Source organism: Eschrichtius robustus, chromosome 7 (assembly GCF_028021215.1).
Source record: "Eschrichtius robustus isolate mEscRob2 chromosome 7, mEscRob2.pri, whole genome shotgun sequence".
In the NCBI taxonomy this organism is placed as follows: domain Eukaryota; kingdom Metazoa; phylum Chordata; class Mammalia; order Artiodactyla; family Eschrichtiidae; genus Eschrichtius; species Eschrichtius robustus.
In genome coordinates, this window is record NC_090830.1 from 74,006,665 (window position 1) to 74,031,840 (window position 25,176).

The 25,176-nt window shown below is 39.2% G+C and overlaps 1 protein-coding gene and 1 pseudogene across 6 annotated transcripts in view; both read right to left on the reverse strand.

Annotated features, from left to right (window-relative positions):
* The window catches only part of SLC25A16 (solute carrier family 25 member 16), an 88,949-nt gene extending 73,522 nt beyond the window's left edge, over positions 1-15,427 (reverse strand). For 5 of the 6 annotated variants that reach the window (XM_068547687.1, XM_068547686.1, XM_068547688.1 and 2 more), the window contains exons 1-4: positions 15,192-15,418; positions 9,359-9,451; positions 4,673-4,806; positions 3,887-3,950 (exon numbers count right to left, since the gene is read on the reverse strand). In XM_068547687.1, the coding sequence (XP_068403788.1) occupies positions 3,887-3,950; positions 4,673-4,806; positions 9,359-9,451; positions 15,192-15,312 (412 nt within the window). In that variant the 5' untranslated portion in view covers positions 15,313-15,418. Of the gene's footprint in view, positions 1-3,886; positions 3,951-4,672; positions 4,807-9,358; positions 9,452-15,191 lie in introns of all 6 variants that reach the window. The other variant, XM_068547689.1, reaches the window with a different exon arrangement.
* A 5,222-nt stretch (positions 15,428-20,649) lies between these two features.
* Positions 20,650-22,163, reverse strand: LOC137767636 (protein-cysteine N-palmitoyltransferase HHAT-like protein pseudogene; annotated as a pseudogene).
* Positions 22,164-25,176: the final 3,013 nt, after the last annotated feature.

The following is a 25,176-nucleotide window of genomic DNA, read 5'->3' on the forward strand; positions in this document are numbered from 1 at the left end:
TCAACCACTGCACCACCAGGGAAGCCCTGCCCATTTTTTGATTGGGTTGTTCGTTTTCTGAGGAATAAGGAATTCAAGTGGCTGGCTCAAGAAATGTAACAGGCCGCTGGCATGGAAGGTTTAATAACATTCCCCCATACTTATGGAGGACCTCAGATCTTTCAGAATGTTTTCACAGAATTCTCTACTCCGACCCTCAGAACAACTAAGAAAGAAAGAGAGTTGGGCAATCATAAGTTCTACTTTAACAAATGGATAAATGAATTATGGAAGGCTCAGATGACCTGCCATAGTCAAAGGACATGTATGTAATGGAGGCCAGCCACGATCCCAGGCAGTAAGTGTTCTGTCCATTTGACCTCCCAGCCTTAGGCCCAGCTCTAAACTAGAGTAGACCAGAAACGGCCACAAGCAGAACTCAGCTCATTGCTTCTGGTTTCTGACAACTTCCTTCTTTTTCTTCTTCTCTATCCTGTCACTCTTAGTTTCATAGGAACTGGCAGATCAAGATTTATTTCAAACAAGTGAAACATACAGAAAGAAAAGAGAAGGCCTTCCTTAAATATACAAACCTTGATTCTCAGTCTCTAGTTTTTCCTTTTTGAATGACTGAGATTCAACATGTACTGGATTGTAGTTGTAGGATGAGGGAAAAGGTTGAAGTTCAAAAAAGCTTTAAAATAAGCTCTGTTGAAATGATCATGAAAAACATACCATTTTTAATTTTGGCAAATATAAAATTTCCAAACTTATGTTCAAAGACCACCAAAGGTACAGAAGCAAAGATACCAGATATAAATAAAATTAAGCAGAACATTTATTTCAACTGTTTAAAATCATAAAAGCAAAATGTAAATTATAATTACTTAAACATGATAATAAAAAGAGAAATATTGGTTAATGGAAGCACTAGTCTTATCTATAATAGCTAGAATTTTTTTTTTTTTTTTTTATAGCTAGAATTTTTTAAAACTCTTTTCTTTAAAAATTAAAATTTATACTTGAAGTTCCTTTGGTTTATTATTATTTTCTAGTGTATATTGAAACCTTGATGTTAACATGTCTTTCATTTCAGAAATATGAAGCTAAAAGCACCATTTGAACATGCTAGTCAAGAAATAATCAAGTGCACGAAAAGGAAATAATACGAAGTCTTTAGGATTTTACTCATATTCATAATCCTACTTCATCTTTCCTACAACCCTAAAAGAAAAAATTTGACCTGTCACTTATAAAATCAAATTTAAGAGACAAAAAAATTTTAAAGTGATGTAAGAAATCATAAATTTTAAGATTTGGAAACTTTACTAAAATTTTCCTTCTGTAAAATGAGAGATAATCATAGCACTTTCCTCACAGTATCTTTCTGTGACCTACATGTCAAGTACTCAAAGATTACATGGCAAGTGCTCAGGTCTGTGAAGGGTACAAAGCAAGTGAACAATACATGCTAGCTAATGTTACTCACCAGGACTGCCATGCCAGTGTAAAATATTAAAATATTTCTATAGCAGTTGACAAATAGCTGTTGCTCCAGCTTCCAAGATCTCCCGCATCATGACTCTGGTAGCCTCTCCCTCAACCAGAGCTCCCACCACCACCATATACCGTCTCCTGATCCAGCCATGAAAAAGTTAGTTGGAGGCTTTCAGAGTCTGTCCTATTTGTTAGTACCTCTACGGTTGGTTTGCTAAATATTTCAGATACTATTCCTGGTTATTTTTAATACTTATTGATCTTGGGTCAGTCTGCCAGAAGTCAAAAAGAGTTAAATAAACATTGCGTAAGGCAAAACCATGGATAAGGTAGGTCAGGTTGGACATTATAAATCTAGGTCCAAAAAAATCAACTGAAATCCTACAAACCTTGTGATAACCACATAGTTAAGATTTTGATATACCACCTTCCAATGGTCTTATTTCCATTAGCAGAAATAAAAACTGTTAACATGTTGGTTTATAACCTTGCAGATGTTTTTTTAATGAATATTTACATATGTATTTACTTTTTAAAAACCAAAATATGATATAGCATATTAAACATTCTCTTTCGTAACTTCCTTTCTTTCTACATATGATGTAAACATCCTTCTCTGTCAATAAATACAATTCTACAAATGTACAAAAAAAATCTAGTACTGGAAGTATAGAATTCTGACATGGATTTTTTTTACCACTCTTCTATTGCTACATACTTAAATTACCTTTTGGTGTGAGAAACAAAAAAACAATGAAAATCTAACATAAAAAAAAAATCAATATAAAAAAAAGTTTTAGTGGAAAACATGAATAAATGTTTTTATCTTAGAATGGGGAAGGCATTTCTCAACACAATTCAAAAAATTTTGAAGCCACAGAGGAAAAGACTAACCCATTTGGCTATGTAATACTTCTATATGGGGGGGAACTTTTGGATGATTTTTCCAAAAAAATCACAAATAAGGTTAAAAGACAAATCTAGAACTGGGAAATAAAATAATAGCAATATTTGACAGAAAAAAAAATAATGTCTTAATTCCCAAACTCATAAAAATGAATATTTAAAGAATAGAAGCAATTCAAGGCTGAAAGTAAGAAATACAAATGGTCAATAAACATTTGAAAAGCTGATCAACCTTACTCATAATTAATTGCCAAATACTAAAAATTTAATAAGGCCCAGTGTTGATATGGTATGTAGGGGAAAGGGCTACTGAAAGCATTATGGAGATCAGTTGTTTGGAAAGGTTTATCAAAAATTAAATACACATATCCTCTGATAAAGTAATTTCCCTTCTGAAAATTATTCTACAGATATATTCACACAAGTACAATGTGTTATTTGCAAAACAAAAATTTTAAATATCCCAAACGTCAATCAATAGGGGACTGAGTAAATAAATAATGGGCCATTTTTACCTTAGACTATAACACAGTTCTTCACAAAATTAAGAAAGATCTATGTACTGATACAGAAGAGAGTCCTAAGATAACTATAAAAGTTCTAATCCTATAGAATAGTATTGGAAAAAAGCACACGTAAGGGCTTCCCTGGTGGCGCAGTGGTTGAGAATCTGCCTGCCAATGCAGGGCACACGGGTTCGAGCCCTGGTCTGGGAAGATCCCACATGCCACGGAGCAACTGGGCCCGTGAGCCACAATTACTGAGGCTGCGCGTCTGGAGGCTGTGCTCCGCAACAAGAGAGGCCGCGATAGTGAGAGGCCCGCGCACCGCGATGAAGAGTGGCCCCCGCTTGCCGCAACTAGAGAAAGCCCTCGCACAGAAACGAAGACCCAACACAGCCATAAATAAATAAATAAATAAATAAATAATTAAAAAGAATTAAATCTTAAAAAAAAAAAAAAAAAGCACACGTAAGAAACTGCTAATAGTGATTGCTTCTAGGGAGCAGAACTATTTTCATTGTATAGGAATATGTATTACTATAGTCATTATAATTTTTTTAAATTTTTTGAAAGAAAAAAATAAACATTTCCAGAAGGAGAACTGTCAAAGGGAACGTATGATTTTCACATAGCTGTAAGTTTAGACTGCTCCTTACATCTCCTACTGTAAAACACTCTGAGTTGGGATATTAATGATTTCTTGCATAATTGAGCATAGGAAGATAACAAATGTGTGCCACTTAATCAATGTCACACATATTACCTAAAGCAAATTAAGTATTTTAATAGAAAATTAATTTGCAGAAATAAAATGTACCCACGCCTGTATAGCACAGGGAACTACATTCAGTATCCTGTGATAAACCATAATGGAAAAGAATATAAAAAAAAGAATGTCTCTATGTGTATAACTGAGTCACTTTGCTGTACAGCAGAGATGGCACAACATTGTGAATCAACTCTGCTTCAGTTAAAAACAAAAAATTACCCACTCCTCTTACCTGCCATGGACCCAGCCATTAATCTGTGTACATGACCAGAAACTCCCAGTTTTGTAGTAATTAACTAGAAACCAAAAACATCAAATTATGCACTTTACAGAAGCAATCTTGCCAAATGTACTATATTACACATTGATGACCACAAATACTTAAAGTGTGAATGGGAGTAGTAGGAATAAAATACTACTATAGACAGTGAAGTCTTGATACTGCTTACTTTTCATTTTAAGATACCCTATGATAATTTTAAAAAAATTATTCTTAAGATACCTATGAAATTTAATTCATTAAACTCCTTTCTGTGTTAAGATGTTTGAGAGAATAAACTTTCAGTCAGCCAGAAAAGAGAAACTTAGTATGATGGGAAAAGCTGTTAACTTACAGCATTACTCAAAAACAGACTTTCACAATATGGTCTCACTAGTTTATTTAATAAGAAAATCCAAAGTTGCAATGTTCCTCTCCTACAACTGAGAAACAAAAAGCATATCAAAAAGCTATTAATATTTTATGGATTTATTATTAGCTACTTGAAGGATACTTTGGCTCTTCTTCATAAGTATGAACATAAACAATTTACTCAAAAATGACTAACAATCCTGGAACAGATAACTCCAAAACCAAGTTATGTTTAAAAACTTAAACTATCACAAGCCTTAGTCTTTCAAAAAGGCATTACTTTATCCATTCATCCAAAGTAACTTTAAAGGTCAAAGCAAATGCCTTGTCAATTAAGTACGATATTCAAAGACACAAAAGAGGAAAACAAGATAAAGGTTCAAGTACCGTTTTATAATGCTCAAATGCCATAAACTGGATTGCACCATAAGGAAAAATTCGAATCATCATTGCACCATTCCCTTTATACAATCCAAGGTATCCCTCCTTTTGGGGAACAGCACGCAATGCAGAAAATACTCCTATTTTTAAAAAGATTTTTAGAAGAAAAATACTATTAAAACAGAGAAAACTACCTAAATTCAAATTTTCATGACAATCACAGATAAAGATTACTATGCCATCATTCATGATATAATTTTGCTTGAGGAATTACATGAATAGTAATTTCTGTATAACAGTTAAAGCTACTTAAAATACATCATATGTCCAAATTATGTAAATATTCCTCATGTAAAAATATAAAACATACTATAGCAAGAACAGCTACGAATTATAGTAAATTATATTTATAATTATTGTAAATTATATTAATCCCTAGCAACCTAAAAGAATATTAATAGAAATATATTCAACATCCAGATAATGCACTGCGGATGAGTATCTGGAAGGACGAAGGAAGGTTTCCCAGACTGACCCAGATACCTGTGTGGTTTGTTTACGAAAGAAGCTGCTAAATAAAAGAAACAAATAAAAAACCTACCAATTAAAAAACTATTTAAATTGGGGGGCAAATTTTCATTAGTAGTATACTTTAATTAGGAATACAGATAAACAAAGGCCTGAGTTCTGATCCGATATACTGATATGTTTATTATTCTAATAACGTCAATCACTAATCCTATTTGCAGTACAGACTTCTACATTCCATTATTAAACTATTTAAATTCCAATATTAAACTATTTAAATTCAGGTTCCTTTCCAAATTTTTCAAACAAAAATTAGATCAAACATGAAAGTAAATCACTGGGCTCATTTCGAAGTTTAGAATTCAAGTAACATTTTGATCCCTTCGCAGAAATTAAAACTGTAGGTACTTACTAACATCTAAGAAAAGATATACTCTAAAAGCATTTTTAATAAGCAGATATCTAAGTGGACTAATAATGTATTAAAAAGAATTCTATTTGGGGAGTTCCCTGGTGGCCTAGTAATTAGGATTCCAGGCTTTCACTGCTGTGGTCCGGGGTCAATCCCTGGTCGGGGAACTGAGATGTCGCAAGCCATGTGGTGCGGCCAGGGGAAAAAAAAAAAAAAAAATAGAATTCTACTATATATATATATATATATATATATATATACACACACATACAGCTATATGTATAATATAAAGTTCTTCCAAAATACATGAATAATACAACTAAATATATTCACCCCTCCCTAAAAAAATTCTATCAAAGACATCCTCTTGCTGGAAGAGAAGACTAATGATAAGCCCAGTTTAATTTTATTCAAATGTGTTTGTAATAATTTAAGGGCAATCAAACTTAGAACAGTGGCCACCTAGCAGGAACAGGAAGGCTGACGATGAGAGAGAGTACAGAGGAGGTTTCAACTGTACTGATGATGTTTATTTCTGAAGTTCTGTGCAGCTCCACATATGTTTATTATATTATTCTCTAAAACTCTTTGATTGTTACAAATATTTAAAGAGAAATCATTAGTAGAAGTGAAATAAAGTTATTTCAAAAAAAGGAAATCCAGGGACTTCCGTGGCGGTCCAGTGGTTAAGACTGCGCTTCCAGTGCAGGGGAGCACAGGTTCGATCCCTGGGGCGGGGGAGGAACTAGGATCCCACATGCCATGGGGCCAATAAATAAATAAAATTTTTTTTAAAAAAAGGAAATCCAGGAAACAAGGAGCAGGGGAGGGGGGAGGGGGGCTGGGGAGGATACAAGAAAAGCACAATGAACAGAAAACATAAATCTATGATTGAAAAAAAAATCTAAAAGATATAAATCCTTCTATTAAAAGCCAAAGACTCTCAAATTCTGTTAAAAGGCAATGTCTAACCAAATGCTTTGCACAAAAATCTCACCTAAAACAAAATAACACAGAAAGACAAACAGAGGAAGACTGGATATTGAATGTTTTCGAATGGCATTTAAATATCCATTGAGATAATGACGTTATTTTTCTCCTTCAACCTATAGTCTGTACTATTTTTACTTCGGGAAATTGAAATTTTCTTTATGGCATAACACTGAACCAATTTTTGCATGTGTTACAAGCATATTTGGAAAGAATATGTATTCTCTGCAGGGTGCAAAGTCCTCTTGTCTATGTTATATCAAGCTTGTGTGTTATTTAGATCCTTTTCTGTATCTTTATTTTGTCAACATAGGATTACAAGGAACTAACAGTTGGTAAAATATAAGCATATGCTTGTGTATATATACATAAGCTCTGAAGGAAAATGGAAGAAAACTGTAGATGCTTGATTCTAACGAGGGGACAAGGAGGAAGACGTTTGCTTTTGTACTTTTTGAATTATGAACTTGTGAAAATATTATACATTCAAAAAATAAAAATAAATAAAATGTAAAAATAACAAAATTTAAAGGATTTTTAAAGAATCCTATTATGATTCATCTACCTGTTTTTATATCACATTGACTGTAAAAAGTTAAATGGAGTTCAAAGATTTTTAATATATTACAGGAAAAAATTCTTTACACTTGGTGCAAATTGGGGAAGAAGAAATTCTAATTATACCCCTTCCTTTTCATTTGGCCACAATAATTTTGATTCAAAATAAAAAGTAGTTTTTGATGCCTTGGAAATAACGCCATACACGTTTTAAAAGAAGCTAAAGTAAAAGTTTTATTCAGTAGCATATCTTTATCATCTTTGACTGTGAAAAATCATGTTTTTAAATTTAAGCAAAACTGAAAAACTATCTTATGCACGTAAAAAGGGAGGCACCTAGAATAAAATGCCAACAATATTTTTAAAATAAATTAATAAGCCACTAATGCTTTTCTTTTGGCTTGTATATTTTAAAGATACAGGAAACTCCATACACTACACCAATAGTTCATTGTTGCACTACAGGAATTCTGTTTCAAATTTTGCATGCCTTGTAGGGTACACTGTAACCCGTGGCATGCAGCCCTGTAGAGCGTGAAATCTAATGTGAATATGTAAACTAACGATTACAAATCAGGAAACAAAACAACATACATCAGCATGGGGAGAAGTTTAAAAGAATAAAACAATACTGCTCAGACGTTCATATGCTGGGTCACTGTCAAACACCACGAGATACTGGGTAATATAATTCATCTCCTTTTCACCCTCAATTTAGACTACAAAAGAAAATCATTTCCTTCCTTTCCAGTTTTATATAATCTCTCAATAAGTTCAAAGGTCTGATTTTTTCTATACATGAGCAGTACACTGTGAAGATATAGAATTCATTTCTGGACACTAAGATATTAGCAAAATTTTTCTTTCAATTTAAAGAACAGACTTACTTTGTATTAAAAATATTGACAGGAAAATGAGACAATAAATATAAAATCACATTTTAAAAACTCAATTGTTAAAATAATTGATTCTTATTCACTCTGTTAAATATCTTTCTTAAAAATGATGCATAGATCATGCAGAGCACACATCATTCCCATTACTGAAGCATGAAACTGTAAAGCAATGGAGTGGTATGAGTTAGTTGCCTTGACCTAACTTCTTTCTTGGTCTCTATCCACATTAAATTTTTTCTTTTAAAGCTTTTTCCCTCTAATTGAAAATTTAATATATGTTCAACATGTATTACAAATTAGCTTAGAGGAAAAAAAATACCTATAATCTCACCACTGAAAATTAACCACTTAATGTTCATATTTCTCCTTCTAGCCTTTTGTCTAAACACGTTTACTTAGATAAAATGCAATATGATTAAACCATTTGCAATATTTTTTCATTTAACTAATATATTATGAACATTCTTCCTAGTCAATTAATATTCTTTTACAATTTTTTATGATTGCAAAATAGTCTATAATATGGACTTATTTATTTAAGTAATACTTATTATTTAACTTAGCCAATTCCCTATTATTAAACATTTTGGTTGGCTCTTTTTTTTTTTTCAACCAACATAAATAATGCTTTGATTCTTGTATATGCATATTTGAGCACATTTCTGATTACTTCCTTGAAACAACCTCCTAGAACTAGAATTGCAAGGCCAAAGAATATGTATCTTTTCAAGACTTTTGATGCATATTACCAAAATGCCCTCCAAAAAGGCTATAAAAAATCCTTACTCCCACCAATGATATATTAGAGTGTCCATGTTAATTATAATAGCTGATTTTTATGTTTACAAGGAACAACTAAGGGCTCGATATTTTTTTAACAATGCAAGTTTATCCATATATACTAATTGCATTGGATTCTGCTTGCCCTAAGATATCTACAACACATGCTTAAGTGTTTAAAGGAATAAACCTTATCTCTATCACTAGTTGGATTTTTTTTTAAAATCAAGCTGAGCTATTATGTGTGTCTGTTAAGGATGTGATTTGTTAATCTCAATAAACAAATATGTAGTACTTACTTCAATGATCCAAAGATTTTAGAGTACATTAGTACCCTAAAATGATAAACATATATAACCACTATTGCAAATGAAACGATTAAAATGGATAAGAGATACATCCCTCGTAAAATCTGCCCCCAAACTTGAACTCCTTTTTGTGTCCTCTTTCCACTATAATTCACAACTAGAAACGAAGACAGCAGATGGATAACATTTTCATTTTTCTCTTTAGCATCCATTAACTCACCCAAGTGTTTGTAATGGTGATTGTGAGCTTGTAATAAAACCTTCACTCGATCCAAAGGAGCAACTGTTGTTTTGGCACAGCATCCAGCAATACCTAAAAAATTTGAAAAGATCAGGAAGAAATTCCATACCATTTCTTTCCAGATGGAAATCATTATTTAGAGGCTAGCACACCCTCTAATCTCTAATTTGATCTCCATGGGTAGAACTGCCCAGTAGCAGGGATATGTAGATGATGGGCCCCCATTCTCTACAATTTAATTATTGAGCACGTCCGACTTAATAAGTTTGAAGAGTGTAAATCTGCCCCCTAATTCCTGATGAACACTGGAATCTTGCTAAATGTGGTTATGGAGACAGACACTTGGAGGGATTTACCCACCTATAAGCCTCTGTTTGAAATAACATCTTCTTCTTCTGGATGACTTCTCATTGAAATAATCAAATTTCACCCGTAAAATTCAGTCATTCATTTATCCACTCAGCAATTATGTATTTGGTCCCTACCACATGCCACTGTGCAGACATGTGGATGACAGTAAAGTGCATACATGGGCTTTAGCATAAATCAGAACCCAGGTGAGCCCTAATAGCTTGGTATGCTTCTAAGGTGACAATATATAAAGATTTTTTGCTACAGACTGTCTGTGTCCCCCCAAAATTCATATGTTGAAAACTAATTCCTAGTGATGATATTTAGAGGTGGGAGGTGGTATTAGAGGAGGTGATTAGGACCCTCATGAACGGAATTAATGCCCTTATAAAAGAGGCCCCAGAGGGACTTCCCTGGAGGTCCAGTGTTTAAGGCTCTGTGCTTCCACTGCAGGGGGGCACGGGTTCGATCCCTGGTCGGGGAACTAGGATTCCGCAGGCCGTGCGGTGCGGCCAAAAAAAAAAAAAAGAGGCCCCAGAGAGATCCCTGGCCCCTTCCACCATGTAGAAACACCAGCTACGAGGAAGCAGGTCCTCCCCAGATATTTGCTGGCACCATGACCTTGGACTTCCCAGTTTCCAGAACTATGAGAAAGAAGTTTGTTGTTTATAAGTCACCCAGATTACAGTATTTTTGTTATAGTAGCCTGAACCATCTAAGACACTTTTGTAAAGTACCTTACATGTAGTAAGCACTCAACCAAATGAGTTGTTACTATTATAAAAAGGTGGACAAAAAAGTCCTTGGTGTCTTTTTTATGGTTATGTTAAGCTCTTCATCATTGCATGTTTGTTAAGGAAGGTACAAGAGGACTGGGATATTGTGAGTCTCTTTACTACTGCATCCCCAGAGACCAGTTCAGGGCCTGGCACCTAACAGGTACTCAATACCTGTTTATTGAATGAATGAAGAGTCTTACTTTACAAACTTTTAAAAATATAAGACAAAATCACTCAAAATCCACACACATTTACTTAATAGCTCAGCATGTAACTGATGCTAAAATGCATATTCTGAAATACCTAAAAATAAAATGCCTATTTATACTCAAATATTAAATCCACATATAAGTTTCTATATCAAGCTTCTCTTATCTGAACTAATGGAAATAACAGTCATGGCCACTCAAAACTGAGGATAAGCTAAAAATAATTCTCACTCGGGTACATTTGGTTTCAGAATAGTTTTTTATATTATTATCTTCCCATTCATTATGAAATAACCATATAAAAATTATTTAGAATCTGGTGAATAAGTAGGTTCCTTTAATAATATCTTTACTTGCTTATCACATCACTTTATAGCTCAATTAATCATCACAAAAGTCCACTGAGTAAGGTCAAGTAGCCTTTATCTTCATTTTGAACAGCTGAACTTAAGATATTTGCCAAAGAGGACTTCTCTGGTGGCACAGTGGTTAAGAATCCGCCTGCCAATGCAGGAGACACGGGTTCAAGCCCTGGTCCGGGAAGATCCTGCATGCTGCGGAGCAACGAAGCCCGTGCGCCACAACTACTGAGCCTGCGCTCTAGAGCCCACAAGCCACAACTACTGAACCCATATGCCGCAACTACTGAAGCCCGTACGCCTAGAGCCAGTGCTCTGCAACAAGAGAAGCCACGGCAATGAGAAGACTGTGCACCACAACGAAGAGTAGCCCCCGCTCACCACAACTAGAGAAAGCCCGCATGCAGCAATGAAGACCCAATGCAGCCAAAAATAAATAAATTTATTTATTTATTTTTTTTAAAAAAAGATATTTGCCAAAGACCACTGCTAATTACCAATAAAAAACACGTATGGTTTCCTTTGTACTAGGTACTAGGCTAAGAGATTCAACTGCAGGCACTGTGCCAAGGCTTTTACAGGTATTTTCTCATTTAATCATTACAATTACATTCTGAGGTAGGTACTCGTATTTTCCCATTTAAAGGATGGGGAAACTGAGGCAAAGGGAGGTTAAGTAACTTGCCCAATGGTATTTTCTCATATTACTTGGACCAGGAGCGCCTATAATGGTTATAAAAATCTGTGTGCAACTTTTTATACTCATTTTATCCAAATAACAAAAAACTAGAAAACAAAGCAAATTTTCACAATAGATGATACTGATAAATCCATACAATGCAATACTACTACTCAGTAACAAAAAGGAGCACATTACTGATACATACACATGGATGCAACTTAAATGCATTTTGCTAAGTGAAGGAAGCCAGACTCAGAAAACTACATATTGTATGATTACATTTATATAACATTCTGGGAAAGGCAAGACTACAGAGACAGAAAACAGATCAGTGGCTGCCAAGGGTTGGAGATGAGAGGAAAGGCATGAGTACAAAGGAAAGTGGAAATAATTGGGGGTTATGGAACTATTCTATATCTTGACTGTGGTGGTCATTACAAAACACATTTGTCAAAACTCATTCAACTGTACACACGAAAAAGGGTGAACTTTACTGTATATAAATTATACTTTAATTAACCTGATGTTTAAAAAAACTATAAAAACAAACAAAAATATTGTGCAAGGTTCTAAAAAGTACACAGCTTAATCAAGATTCCATTGCAGAGTTTCCTATACTTGCTGTCTCCAATTTCTTTCTTCCTCTTAATAGATTTTGTGTAGTAAAGTGTAAGATATATAGAGAAAAGTGCACAAATCACAAGTATGCCACTTAATGAATTACAGTAAGGTGAATACACCCACATAAAGACCACTCCGCTGGTAAATTCATTACCAGCCTCCCAGAAGTCCCTCTCCTCAAATCACTATTTGCTCCTTCTCAGAGACAACCAATCAGCCTTCCGAGTTCTAACAACATGGATTTAGTTTTGGCTGTTTTTGAACTTTATACAAATAAAATCACACAGTATACACTATATCTGGCTTCTTCTGTTCATCATTATGCTTGTGAGATTCATACACATTGTTGGTGTCGCGGGAATTTACTCATTTTCAGTGCTGCACAGTATTTCACTGTATGATTATACCATATTTTGTTGGACATTCTTTTTTTTAAAAAAAATTATTAATTTATTTATTTTTGGCTGCATTGGGTCTTAGTTGCAGCACATAGGCTCTTCGCTGCAGTGTGCAGGCTTCTCTCTAGTTGTGGCCAGAGCATGTGGGCTCTGTAGTTGCATCACGTGGGCTCTCTAGTTGTGGCGCACGGGCTCAGTAGTTGTGGAGCACGGGCTTAGTTACCCCACAGGTGGGATCCTAGTTCCCCGACCAGGGACTGAACCTGTGTCCCCTGCACTGGAAGGGGGATTCTTAACCACTGGCTCACCAGAGAAGTCCCTTGTTATACATTCTAACATTGATGGACATTTGGGTTGATTCTGCTTTGGGGATATTATGAATATCACAAATAAGAGCAGAAATAGATGGGAACATATGTATATGTATAACTGATTCACTTTGTTATAAAGCAGAAACTAACACACCATTGTAAAGCAATTATACTCCAATAAAGATGTTAAAAAAAAAAAAAGAGCAGAAATAGATATGTTGGGTATATACCTAAAAGTGGAACTGCTGGATCATACAACTGCTAGATCAACTGCAGGTATACAAATGTTCAGCTTCATAACTACCCAGCCAGTTCTCCAAAGAGGTTGTACCAATTTGCATCACCTGGTTGCTAACCTTGCCTACATATTACCAAGACTCTACTCCAATGTCTAGTCAACATCACAAAATGTAACGTGTCCAAAACTGAATTCCTGATCTCCCCCAACAACCATCATGAACGTTGTCCCAACTACAGGCTTCCCATTTCAGTCAATGACAACTTCATCCTTTCAGCTGCTCAAACCAAAATAAGTCCCCCTTGACTTCTCTTCTTTACCCATATCTAATCTGTCAGAAAATCATTTATTCTATCTATATCCAGATTATCACAATTTTTCACCACCTCCCCTGCTACTAACCTGATCCAAGCTACCATCATCTATCATCTGAATTACTGCAATAACCACCAAACTGGTCTCCCTGCTTCCATATTTACATCCCTGCAGTTATTCTCCACAGAACAGCCCAAGTAATCCTTTGGAAACATGTCATATCATGTCACTTCTCTACTAAAGACCTGCAATGGCTCCCTACTTCACTCCAAGTAAAAGTTAGAATCTTTACAGTGGTTTACAAGACCCTTCATTTCCTGCCCCCTTTAACTTTCTAATCTCCTTCCCCCATCAGCACCACCTGGCTCCAGCCACATAGGTCTCACAGCTGTTCTTTGAACCAATAAGGTCCTCCCTGACTTTGAAGACTTTGCTTTAGCTTTTCTCCCCACCTGGAAGGCTCCTTCTTAGACATCAACTTGCTAAACTCCCTCACTTTTTCAAGTTTGCTCAAGTGTGATCCTCCCAATGAGACTTATCACGAATTATCCTATTTAATACTGTACCCACGTAGCCTCTCCATTTCCTTGCCCCATTCTCCTTTTTCCTTCTTCCCATTCCATTCGTCATGTTCTAATATACTATATAACTTATTTTTTCATTTTGCTTATTGCCTTTCTCACAACAAGTCCCCAACCAATGTAAACTCTAGGATCTTTGTTTTATTCCCTAATGTACACTGAGCATGTAGCAGACACTCAAATATTCCTTGTATAAATAAATGAATGTCCTTTTTATCAGCAGAACAAAATAATTCTTAATACTATTGCAGCGTACAGATATCTTTCTACAAGTCCTCATAATGTGGAATTTTAAAAATTCCCAGCCTTTACAAATAATTAAGTGATGACAACCCAGACAGTCAACTAAGAGAGGGTAGAGACTGAAACACCTCTATATGGGAAAGCAGAAATATCTGAGAGACAATATGAAACTTCTGGCCCGACCGTCACCCCAATAGTAGGGCTGCACCAGCTACCTGTCAAGTACCTGTGGCACAGTTTTCTAGAATCACCGGAACCAGTTTTGGTTGTAGACAAGTTTTGCACAATTTCCCCGTCATCCTTAAAAAGCTGACCTCCAATGTTTATTTTCTTTTAAGCAAACAGCAAAATCCAATTCTACTCTCGGGTCGTGCACAGTCTTTTTAAAAGAAAGGAGTGCCCAGCATGTTGCACTGAAACCCTGACGTCCTTTAAGAAAGGGACTCCCCTCTTTTTCCTGCTCTCCAACCCTGAAGAACTGGTGCCTGGTTCAGCCTTTCCAAGGCTCCAGCCGCTCCTCGACAGCGTGAGGCCCTTCCTCCCCAGGATCCTGCTGTCATTAGTCAAGGGATTCTTAGAGGTTACAGCGGGTCCGGGCAAACACCTGGCAGGGCGTTGGAGCAGCCAGAGTCCAAGAATGTCATCGCGGCCGCATACACCCGACCTGCCCCGGATCCCGCCCCGGCCACTCCGTGCGCGGCCAGGTGCTCCCGGCGGAAACCCACCTCCGGCCAGGAAGGAGCGCAGCCAGTAGAAATCTCTGCGGGCAGCTGGCCCTCCGGCTCCTGCCGCCTGCGGCATCGCGGGAGGTGGCTCGGCCGCTGCCAGGGCCGCCGCCGCCGCCATCAGGACCAGGGCCGCGTCGGGAGCTTCGGTCGCCAATTTACAACCCAAGGGCCCTCGCCATGGCCAGAGCAGGCGGTGACAGGGCACCGACCGCCGCACGGCGGGACGGAACACCACGGGCGGCGCGGCGCTGGCTGATGGCGTAGGCCAGGGGCGGGGCCTGGGTCAAGGCCCGAAGCGGGAGTCGCCGGGGCTGGACGCCTCCCCTATCTCTCCAGCCTCGCCCCACATCTCTACTTCTGGCCTCGCTGTGCAGGCGTCTTCTGTTACAGGCGGAAGAAGGGAAGCATGGCCAGCGAGAAGGTCCTTCCAAAACCCACCACCTCAGAAATCTCTCCCCCATCCATCAACCCATATTGATCATCGATCGACATGTAACCGTCCATCGGGCTGCCTTCTGACCTCCCCAAAATGAACCCTTTCCAGAACCAACCTTTGGTTCCTCACTCTTTCCAGGAACTTCTGAAATTACACTGTCTCCCACCTGATCAGCTCTGCCTTCTCAGATCTTCTCGCTGAACCTCACATTCTGCCTCCCTAACCACCCCCCCCAACTAAGCTTCTATTCCACCCCCAACCCCTCTGCCAAAGAAATAATTGCTAAAGCAAGTTCTTCTTTCTTTGGGGCCCTATGAATTACACAAATACTTCTGCCTTGCCAGGACTTTCTGAATCTGTGCTTTGTGCTTAGCTCTCAAATTCCACCGCTTTACTCCCCACCAACTCCTAAACTCTCAGGAACCTCCCAGTTTCTTCTCCCTGACCCCGCTGTATTACAAGACTATTTTTTTCAAACCACCCCTTACCCAGCACTATTCTCTTACTGTGCGTCCCTCATCACCTCCAGCTTGAGCAAAATTCATTCCTATTCTTTGTGACCAAAGTTGTTCTGAACTTTTATCTTCTTTTTCAGAAATTACCTATTATAATTTTCGTTAATACTTACTCCAATCTTCCCTATTATTGACACTGGTCCCCACTTTCTCCTTCTATGGATATGCCTCTGCAAGGTGTTTCTAGCCGACATTTATCATTAATGATGAGTCCAGATTTCAAATTTATTTTTTCCCATGTTCCCAATATTCAATTTCTACCAGAAAATACAGACCCATATAATAATATCATTATTAATAATTTGCATGTCTAATGTGAAGAATTGAAAGCTCCCAAAAGTGGGGATGGTTGCACAACATTGTGAATGTAATTAATACTACTGAATTGTACACTTAAAAATGGTTAAAAGAGTAATTTTATTTTTTATTATTATTTTTTTTTTGGCCGTGCGGCTTGCGGAGTGACCGGGGATTGAACCCGTGCCCCCTGTAGTGGAAGTGCAGAGTCGTAACCACTGGACTGCCAGGTAATCCCTGAAGTATGTTTTATTACAATAAAAAAGTACAAGAACAACCTCCCTAAGGTTTTTTGTTTGTTTGTTTATTTATTTATTTTTGGCTGAGTTGGGTCTTTTTTGCTGTGCACGGGCTTTCTCTAGTTGTGGCGAGCAGAGGCTACTCTTTGCTGTGGTGCACAGGCTTCTTGTTGCAGAGCTCAGGCTCTAGGCGCGCGGGCTTCAGTAGTTGTGGCTCACAGGCTCGAGAGCGCAGGCTCATAATTGTGGCACACGGGCTTAGTTGCTCCGCGGCATGTGGGATCTTTCCAGACCAGGGCTCGAACCTGTGTCCCCTGCATTGGCAGGCGGATTCTTAACCACTGCGCCACCAGGGAAGTCCCCAGGTTTTTTTTATGTAACAAAAAAAGAGAAAGGTCTATGCTTTCATATTACGTAACTAGCAAAGCTGTCCCAGCTCCTAGTGCTAATGTGTATTTTTCCCCTGTCCTGTAAGCTGTACTGGTATCTCTTCTAATCCATTTCTGTTTCAAATGAGATGCACCTTACAGATTTAATTTATCACGTAATGGCCCTCAACTCCAAAACTCAATCCAGACCTAGGATGGAAAGTTTATATACATGATAACCGACAAGTCTAGTGACTTAAACATCCAATTATTTCTTCTCTACTCAGCTGGTTACAGCTAAACTACTCAACCTACAGATGTTATTACACTCACTCTCAGAGATCTTACCCAACCTCAGGCTTTTAAATACCATTTATATGTAGTCATTGGGATGACTCCTAATCTCCAGCCCTTCCCACCCACTCTCCAAATCTATTGATCCATATTTCCCACATCTCCACCTGTATATCTAACTGGCATCTATTTATCATATCCAAAACCAAATTCCTCATCTTCTTTCCCAAACATACTACTCCTGCAACCTTTCCTCATTTCATTAAATCACAACTCCAACCTCAGTCCATAAACCTTGAGTAATTTCCTAATTAATCTCCCTGCTTTCTCTTGCTTCCTACTTTCGTTCCTAATATGGCAGCCAAAACAATTCTTTAAAACCTAAAACAAATCTTGTCACACCTTATCCCCAAACCCTTCAATGGCTTCCCATATCACTTGGGGGAATTCTTAAAATGGTCTACTGGTTTCCTGTTATATCTCTGGCCTCAACTCCTAGAACTTCCTTCAGTCACACTGGCTTCTTTGTTCCTCATAAATACCTGGCATGATTCCCTCAGGGCCTCTGCACATGCTGTTCTTTCCACCTGTACTACTTTTCCCCTAGATATTCCATGTAACTTATTCTTTCTATATCCTTCTTCAGGTTTTCCACAAATGTAAGCTTCTCAAGGAGGCCTTTTCTGGCTGTAATATTTAAAATTACTACCCACTCCACCCTCACCCCTACCAAAACTCACTATCTCTTTTCTCTCCTTTAATTTTTTCCACAGCATTTACCAGTGCTTATAATATATATAAAATGTTTTTATTATTAGTTTCCCCCCACTAGAATGTAAGCTCCATGAAGGTAGGAATTATCTGTTTTGTTCATTTGATATGTCACTTGACTCTGAATAGGTGATATACAATGGTGGCTCTACTTAAAGACCAAGCCTTTCTATGTCTGTCTTTCACTGCTAGAATAGATAGCAACTAGTGGCCAGAGGCTAAAGAAATGGAGAAAAATGAATCCCTTCCCTCAATGAATGTACTATTTCATGGAATGAATGTGAACCTAATAGTAAAATAAATAACATACACAAATAAAAAGTAGGGATGCAGAAGAAAGACAGACCATGTTTGTCAGAGATCCTGAGGGAAGGAAGTAATTGAACAGGCTTTTGACACACCCAAGCATGGGCCAGGGCAAACACACATACATGTATACACATGCATGCACAGGTGCACATACACACAAACACACACACACACACACACAAATAAGGAAACTCAGCTTGGTCAAAGAACAAAGAATTGTCCAGTTTGCCTGTCTTAAGATTCTTGACCCCCTCTCCTTGACTCCCCAACACTTGTATGGCAGACCACTGACCAATAACATTAGAGAAATAGGTCAAGGTTATATCATGAACAGTTTCAATCTTGGGCTAAAGAGTTTAGACTTAATTTAGTGGCTAATAAGAAACTGGTGACAGCTATGTTTTGGAAGAATTAATCAGGGAGAGATGAATACAATAATTGGGAAGACAGTCACTGACAGATCTGACAGTAAAGAAGCCAGTTAGGAAGCTTTTGCAGTAATCCAGGCAAGAGAGTTGGTGAGAGCATGAAAACATAATCAGAAATAAAATGGATGGAGGAGATAGCACCTTCTGGGCTTGCTAAGGAATTAAATATGGAAGGCAAGGAATAGGATAAGTCAAAACTGATGCAAAGTTTTTGGCTAAGGTGGTTAAAAGACTTGATGGACCATTAACAGAAGAGGGGAAACAGAAAGAGGGACTGGTTTGGGACTTCCCTGGTGGTGCAGTGGTTGAGAATCTGCCTGCAAATGAAGGGAACACGGGTTCGAGCCCTGGTCCAGGAAGATCCCACATGCCACGGAGCAACTAAGCCCGTGAGCCACAACTACTGAAGCCTGTGCGCCTAGAGCCTGAGCTCTGCAACAAGAGAAGCCACCGCAATGAGGAGCATGCGCACCGCAACGAAGAGTAGCCCCCGCTCGCCGCAACCAGAGAAAGCCCACGCGCAGCAACGAAGACCCAATGCAGGCATAAATAAATAAATTTTTTTTAAAGTCTTCATGGAATTTGTTACAATACTTATTCTGTTTTTTGTTGTTCTTTTTTTAATATAAATTTATTTATTTATTTATTTTGGCTGCGTTGGGTCTTTGTTTCTGCGCGCAGGCTTTCCCTGGTTGCGGCGAGCGGGGGCTGCTCTTCGTGGCGGTGCGCAGGCTTCCCTTATTGCAGAGCACGGGCTCTAGGCACGCGGGCTTCAGTAGTTGCGGCTCACAGGCTCTAGAGCGCAGGCTCAGTAGTTGTGGCGTACGGGCTTGCTTGCTCCGCGGCATGTGGGATCTTGCCGGACGAGGGCTCGGACCCGTGTCCCCTGCATTGACAGGCGGATTCTTAACCACTGCGCCACCAGGGAAGCCCCTGCTTCTGTTTTATGTTTTGGTTTTTTGACCATTGAGGCCTGTGGGATCTTAGCTCTCTGACCAGGGATTGAACCCGCACCCCCTGCAGTGGAAGGCGAAGGCTTAACCACGGGACCACCAGGGATGTCCCAGGCAGTTTTTTTTAAAATATGGGCAATACATGAATACCATAAAGACTGGATATAGCAATAACTACCTAAAAAGCCTTCTTTGGGGACTTCCCTGGCAATCCAGTGGTTAAGACTCCACACTCCTAATGCAGAGGGCACAGGTTCTTTCCCTGGTAGGGGAACTAAGATCCCACATGCCGTAGGGCGCGGCTTAAATAAATAAATAAATAAATAAATAAATGTAAAAAGCCTTCTTTGAAAGTTTCACACAACCCCACACATACCCTGACATTTCATGAAACAGGAGTAAATCAATGTGCCTTTTATTATTATTGTTGTTGTTGTTGTTGTTCGTGGTAGAAAAGTTTTTTTTTTTTTAATTTTTATTTATTTATTTATGGCTGCGTTGGGTCTTCCTTTCTGTGCGAGGGCTCTCTCCAGTTGCGGCGAGCGAGGGCCACCCTTCATCGCGGTGCGCGGGCCTGTCACTATCGCGACCTCTCTTGTTGTGGAGCACAGGCTCCAGATGCACAGGCTCAGTAGTTGTGGCTCACGGGCTCAGCTGCTCCGCAGCATGTGGGATCTTCCCGGACCAGGGCTCGAACCCACGTCCCCTGCATTGGCAGGCAGATTCTCAACCACTGCGCCACCAGGGAAGTCCAGAAAAGTCTTTTATTGTATTAGTCAGGCCCCACCTGGCCTGGCCTAGACCTGGGCGCAGGAGTAGCTGAGAAGAGCCCGTCCCCCTCCCTACTATTCCAGCTTCTCTTTGTCCTGCTTCTGTTCCTCCTCCAGCACCAGGGTTCGTTCTCGCTCTTTCACCCGCTGGACACCCCAGTAGGTGACAAACAGGATGGTCAGTGTGGTCTGGGGGAACCCTGTGAGTAGCAGGCACTGGGCGACCAGCTCTGTGAACTCAAGGCTGCTCAGGCTTACAAGGTTGTACATGATGATGGCCCAGAAGTTCATGGCCCCAAAGATGGCTGAGACCCTGCGGGACATCTGCTCCCACAGAGAGGCCTCAATTTGCGCTAGGGACCCCCACTCTGCCAGTTTCTGTACCCAGAGCTCAAAGTTGAGGCCAAAGCAGTTAAGACATGACCACAGGTAGGCATTATCACAAGGCCCAAGCCACAGAGTGGTGATGGCAAATGTGGCCACATTGGCCCCCAACTCTGGAATTACCGCAGAGTGCTCCCCACCAATGTGGTCATACATGTACATGCAAAGCCAGTTGTTGATGCCACTGTCAAAGTGCGATTCCACGAAGACATAGAGCTGTGATGCACTTGGGAGGCTGGGGAGGGTCCAAGTGGTTGCAACGGTGTTGACGATGCTGAAGAAGATGGCTGCGTTCACCCACTCATATACCAGGTTTGAGTAGGCTAGGCCAGCTGGGGACAGGGGGTCGTCTCTGCCTGGGGGGCATTACACCTTCCCCCAACCCCCACTCCGACCTGGGCCTCCCAAAATCAAGGGGAGGCTCCATTTTAATAAACCTTGTCATGGACCTTAGCTATCTTTATTTTATTTATTTATTTATTTATTTATTTATTTATTTATTTATTTTTGGCCACACTGTGCGGCTTGCAGGATCTTAGTTTCCCGACCAGGGATCTAGCCCGTGCCCCCTGTAATGGAAGCCCAGAGTCCTAACCACTGGACCACCAGGGAATTTCCTTAGCTATCTTTAAGTTAGGCAGGTAGTCTCTTTTAGACCACAGATCATTAACGTTTATTTACTTATATTTACCAGGAATAAGCATCATATATCACAGATGCCTTATAATTTAAATAATTTTGGAGTCATATATAATTTATCCGCTATATAACACATGATCTTTGCTCCTTTAGTAGCATTTGTACACTCTTTTATATGGTTTGATTTTTTTTTTTTTTTTTTTTTTTTTTGGCGGAGCTGCACAGCTTGTGGGATCTCAGTTCCCCAACCAGGGATTGAACCTGGGCCACGGCAGTGAAAGCCTGGAATCCTAACCAGTAGGCCACCAGGGAGCTCCCTGATTTTTTTTAAAAGCATACTTTGGTTATGTTTTGACCTTAGGTAATTAGATCTTAAGAAAGTGCATAAGATAAAGATGATTCTTATTATTTTTGACTCTAGAAATAATATTAGATATGCTTAAGTTGTGCCGTCAGCTTTCCATGGCTAGTGTACAGTTGAAAAAGTTTGTGAACATGAGGTAAAGTTTAATCAGGAAAGCAGGGATTTTAGGAAACAGCTTCAGGTTTCTTTTTTATTACGGCATTAGTAATCTGGTATTCAAAAAATGAAAAGTGACATTTTTAAATCAAATCTTTTTCTACAGTCCTCCAAAGCTGTACATTAAATTTCTAACAGAGTATAGTGAAAAAGAACAGAAACATTGAATGTCTGTTTCTCTACTTAGTAGGTAAGTGATCTTTTTTTCTAAATTTTATTTATTTTTTGGCTGCCTTGGGTCTGCGTTGCTGTGCATGGGCTTTCTCTAGTTGCAGTGAGCGGGGGCTACTCTTCATTGTGGTGCACCGGCTTCTCATTGAGGTGGCTTCTCTTGTTGCAGAGCACGGGCTCTAGGTGTGTGGGCTTCAGTAGTTGCAGCACACGGGCTCAGTAGTTGTGGCTTGTGGGCTCTAGAGCGCGAGCTCAGCAGTTGTGGCACAGCATGGGCTTAGTTGCTCCGCAGCATGTGGGATCTTCCCAGACCAGGGCTCGAACCCGTGTGCCCTGCATTGGCAGGCAGATTCTTAAACACTGCTCCACCAGGGAGGTCCTGTAAGTGATCTTAAAGACAATAAATACCTGATATTCAGTTTCTAACCTGTAAAAATATGGGTGATCCCCCAGATATGATATGGATATCAAATAAAATCATTTAGACAAAGGACCTACCACAGTGCACAGCACATAATATGTGCTATATTCCTTTCACTTCCTTAGTATGTGCACCCCTAGACCTGCAGAACAGATCATTATTCTTTCAATCCATACATATTTACTGTCCACCTACTGTGCGCCAGGTGTTATGTTAGATGGTCAAGCTATGAAAATAAGATAAAATTCCTACAAAGACTTTTGTAAGAGAGCAAGCAGTTACAAAAAAGTAAGTATAATTTGTCAGTATCTGTCCAGTATTAGGGGTATGCATAGAGTACTATAAGGAGCAAAGAGGGAAGAGACCAGTTCTCTTGGGGTGGGGTTGTGGGGGGAAATTAAGAAGACCTAGAGAGTTGAGCTGAGCCTTGAAAAATGAGTAAGAGTTTTCTGAATATTTCAGAAGAGGAACTACATCATCTCAGTGTAGTTACAATTAGATATAGCAATGAACTGGAAATTATTTAGAGAACTGATCTAATTTATTTTTGTTGTGGTTCATCACGTATTTCTTGTACAGGTGCTAGGCATCAAATATACAATAGTAAATAAAAACTTGGTTCCTGCACTTCAGGGAGCTTATATTCTAGTGGGAAAGAGATCTTAATCAAGTAACCACAGAAATTTATGTAAAATTTAAACTGGAATAAGTACTTTGGGGAACTAAGTTCCCACATGCTGCACAGCGTGGCCAAAAAAAAAAGAAGACCATAAAACAGGGATTGACCTAAACCAGTTTAGAGAAGCCTTCCTTAAGGAAATGATGCTTGAACCCAAAGGTGAAGAATGACTAGGGCTTAACTGAGGAAGGGAAAAAGAAAAAGCATACCAGAAAAAAGAAACAGAGCTTATGGTGGAAGAGTTTGGTGTCTTCAAGGGTCTGATCACAACTTCAAATACATTACCATGCTATGTCCTTCCAGGCTTCAGGCAGGTCACTCACATTGACAAATGTGTAAGACAATAGAGGGAGCTGCTAGACTGAAGAACTGTAAAGTGCTTGCTTTGCCTAAAATGAAACTTTTCTGCAAATGAAATTTACTGGTTTACAAGAGTGGAATTATTGGTTTGTAATTACAGAAGAAAGCCACTGAGGCTGGAGTGAGAAGAACTAGGATGTTTATCATATAAGATGAGATAGAGAAATAGGTCAAGTCTTACAGCCACTGGCAGCCTTGTAGCCCCTGTAGGAGTCTTGACATTATCCTAAAGCAGTATGAAGCCAGTATTAAGCTGTGGCTGACATGGTGAGGTGTGTATTTCAAAATGATCATTCTGCTCATGGCTTGGACAATGGAATAAGGACAAAAGTGGACGTGAGCACACTATTGCAAGATGTGGCAATTGGTCTAGAGTACAGGCCATGGGAGTGGAGGGAAGAAGGTGGATTTGAGACACACTGAAGTGATGAAATGGACAGAACTTGGTGATGGATTCAATTAGGGGGTGAGGGAAGGGAGATAAAGATAATTCCTAGGTTCCTGGTTTACATGACTGGATGGGGAATTCCCTGGCAGTCCAGTGGTTAGGACTCCGTGCTTCCACTGCAGGGGGCATGGGTTCGATCCCTGGTCAGGGAACTAAGATCCCACAAGCCACGTGGCGCGGCCAAAAAGAAACCCACAAAAAACACGACTGGATGGACTCACTGAAGCAGGAATCACTGGAAGAGGATCAGTTTGGTGTTGCTTTAGGGCAAAGCAGAAGGACAGGGGAGAGGATGAGTTGCTTGGTTGGGACACACTGAGTATGCGGAGGCCTCAGAGACATCCAAGAGGAAATATTAAAGAGTAGAATATATAAGGAGCAGCCCGGGCTGAAGATATAATATTAGTAAGTCAAGCCTAAAGAGAGAGAGTGAGAACCTAGAACTCAGCCTTGAGTAACTGCAACACCTAATGGCCAGTTGGAGAATGATGAGGCGGTAAAGGAGATAGAGGGGTAGCTAGAGATGTGTGTGGGTGAGGGGGTGGGGGGGTAGGATAGAAGCCAATGGAAAGGAGTGTTTTAAGAGTAATGTAGTATTGGAAACGTTGAGTTTAAGATGTCTATGAAGGATCTAAGCTGAAATATTCTGGGAATTCCCTGGCTGTCCAGTGGTTAGGACTCCGCACTTCCACTGCAAGGGGCACGGGTTCAACCCCTGGTCGGGGAACTAAAATCCCGCAGGCGCGTCCAAAAAAAAAGAAACGTCTGGAGCAATGGGATTCAGTCTAGAGAGGTAAATTTGGAAGTTTCAACGGTAGCAATTGTTATTCACACACTTGAGCAATAATAACACTGATGGATTTACTTAGTGTTTTTCTCTGAGAAGATAAAAACACTTTGGAGATATTATCCAATTGCTTCTGTCAGTCAGTATTTGACCTGTCAGCAATATTTATTGAGGGTATTGTAGTACTAGGTCC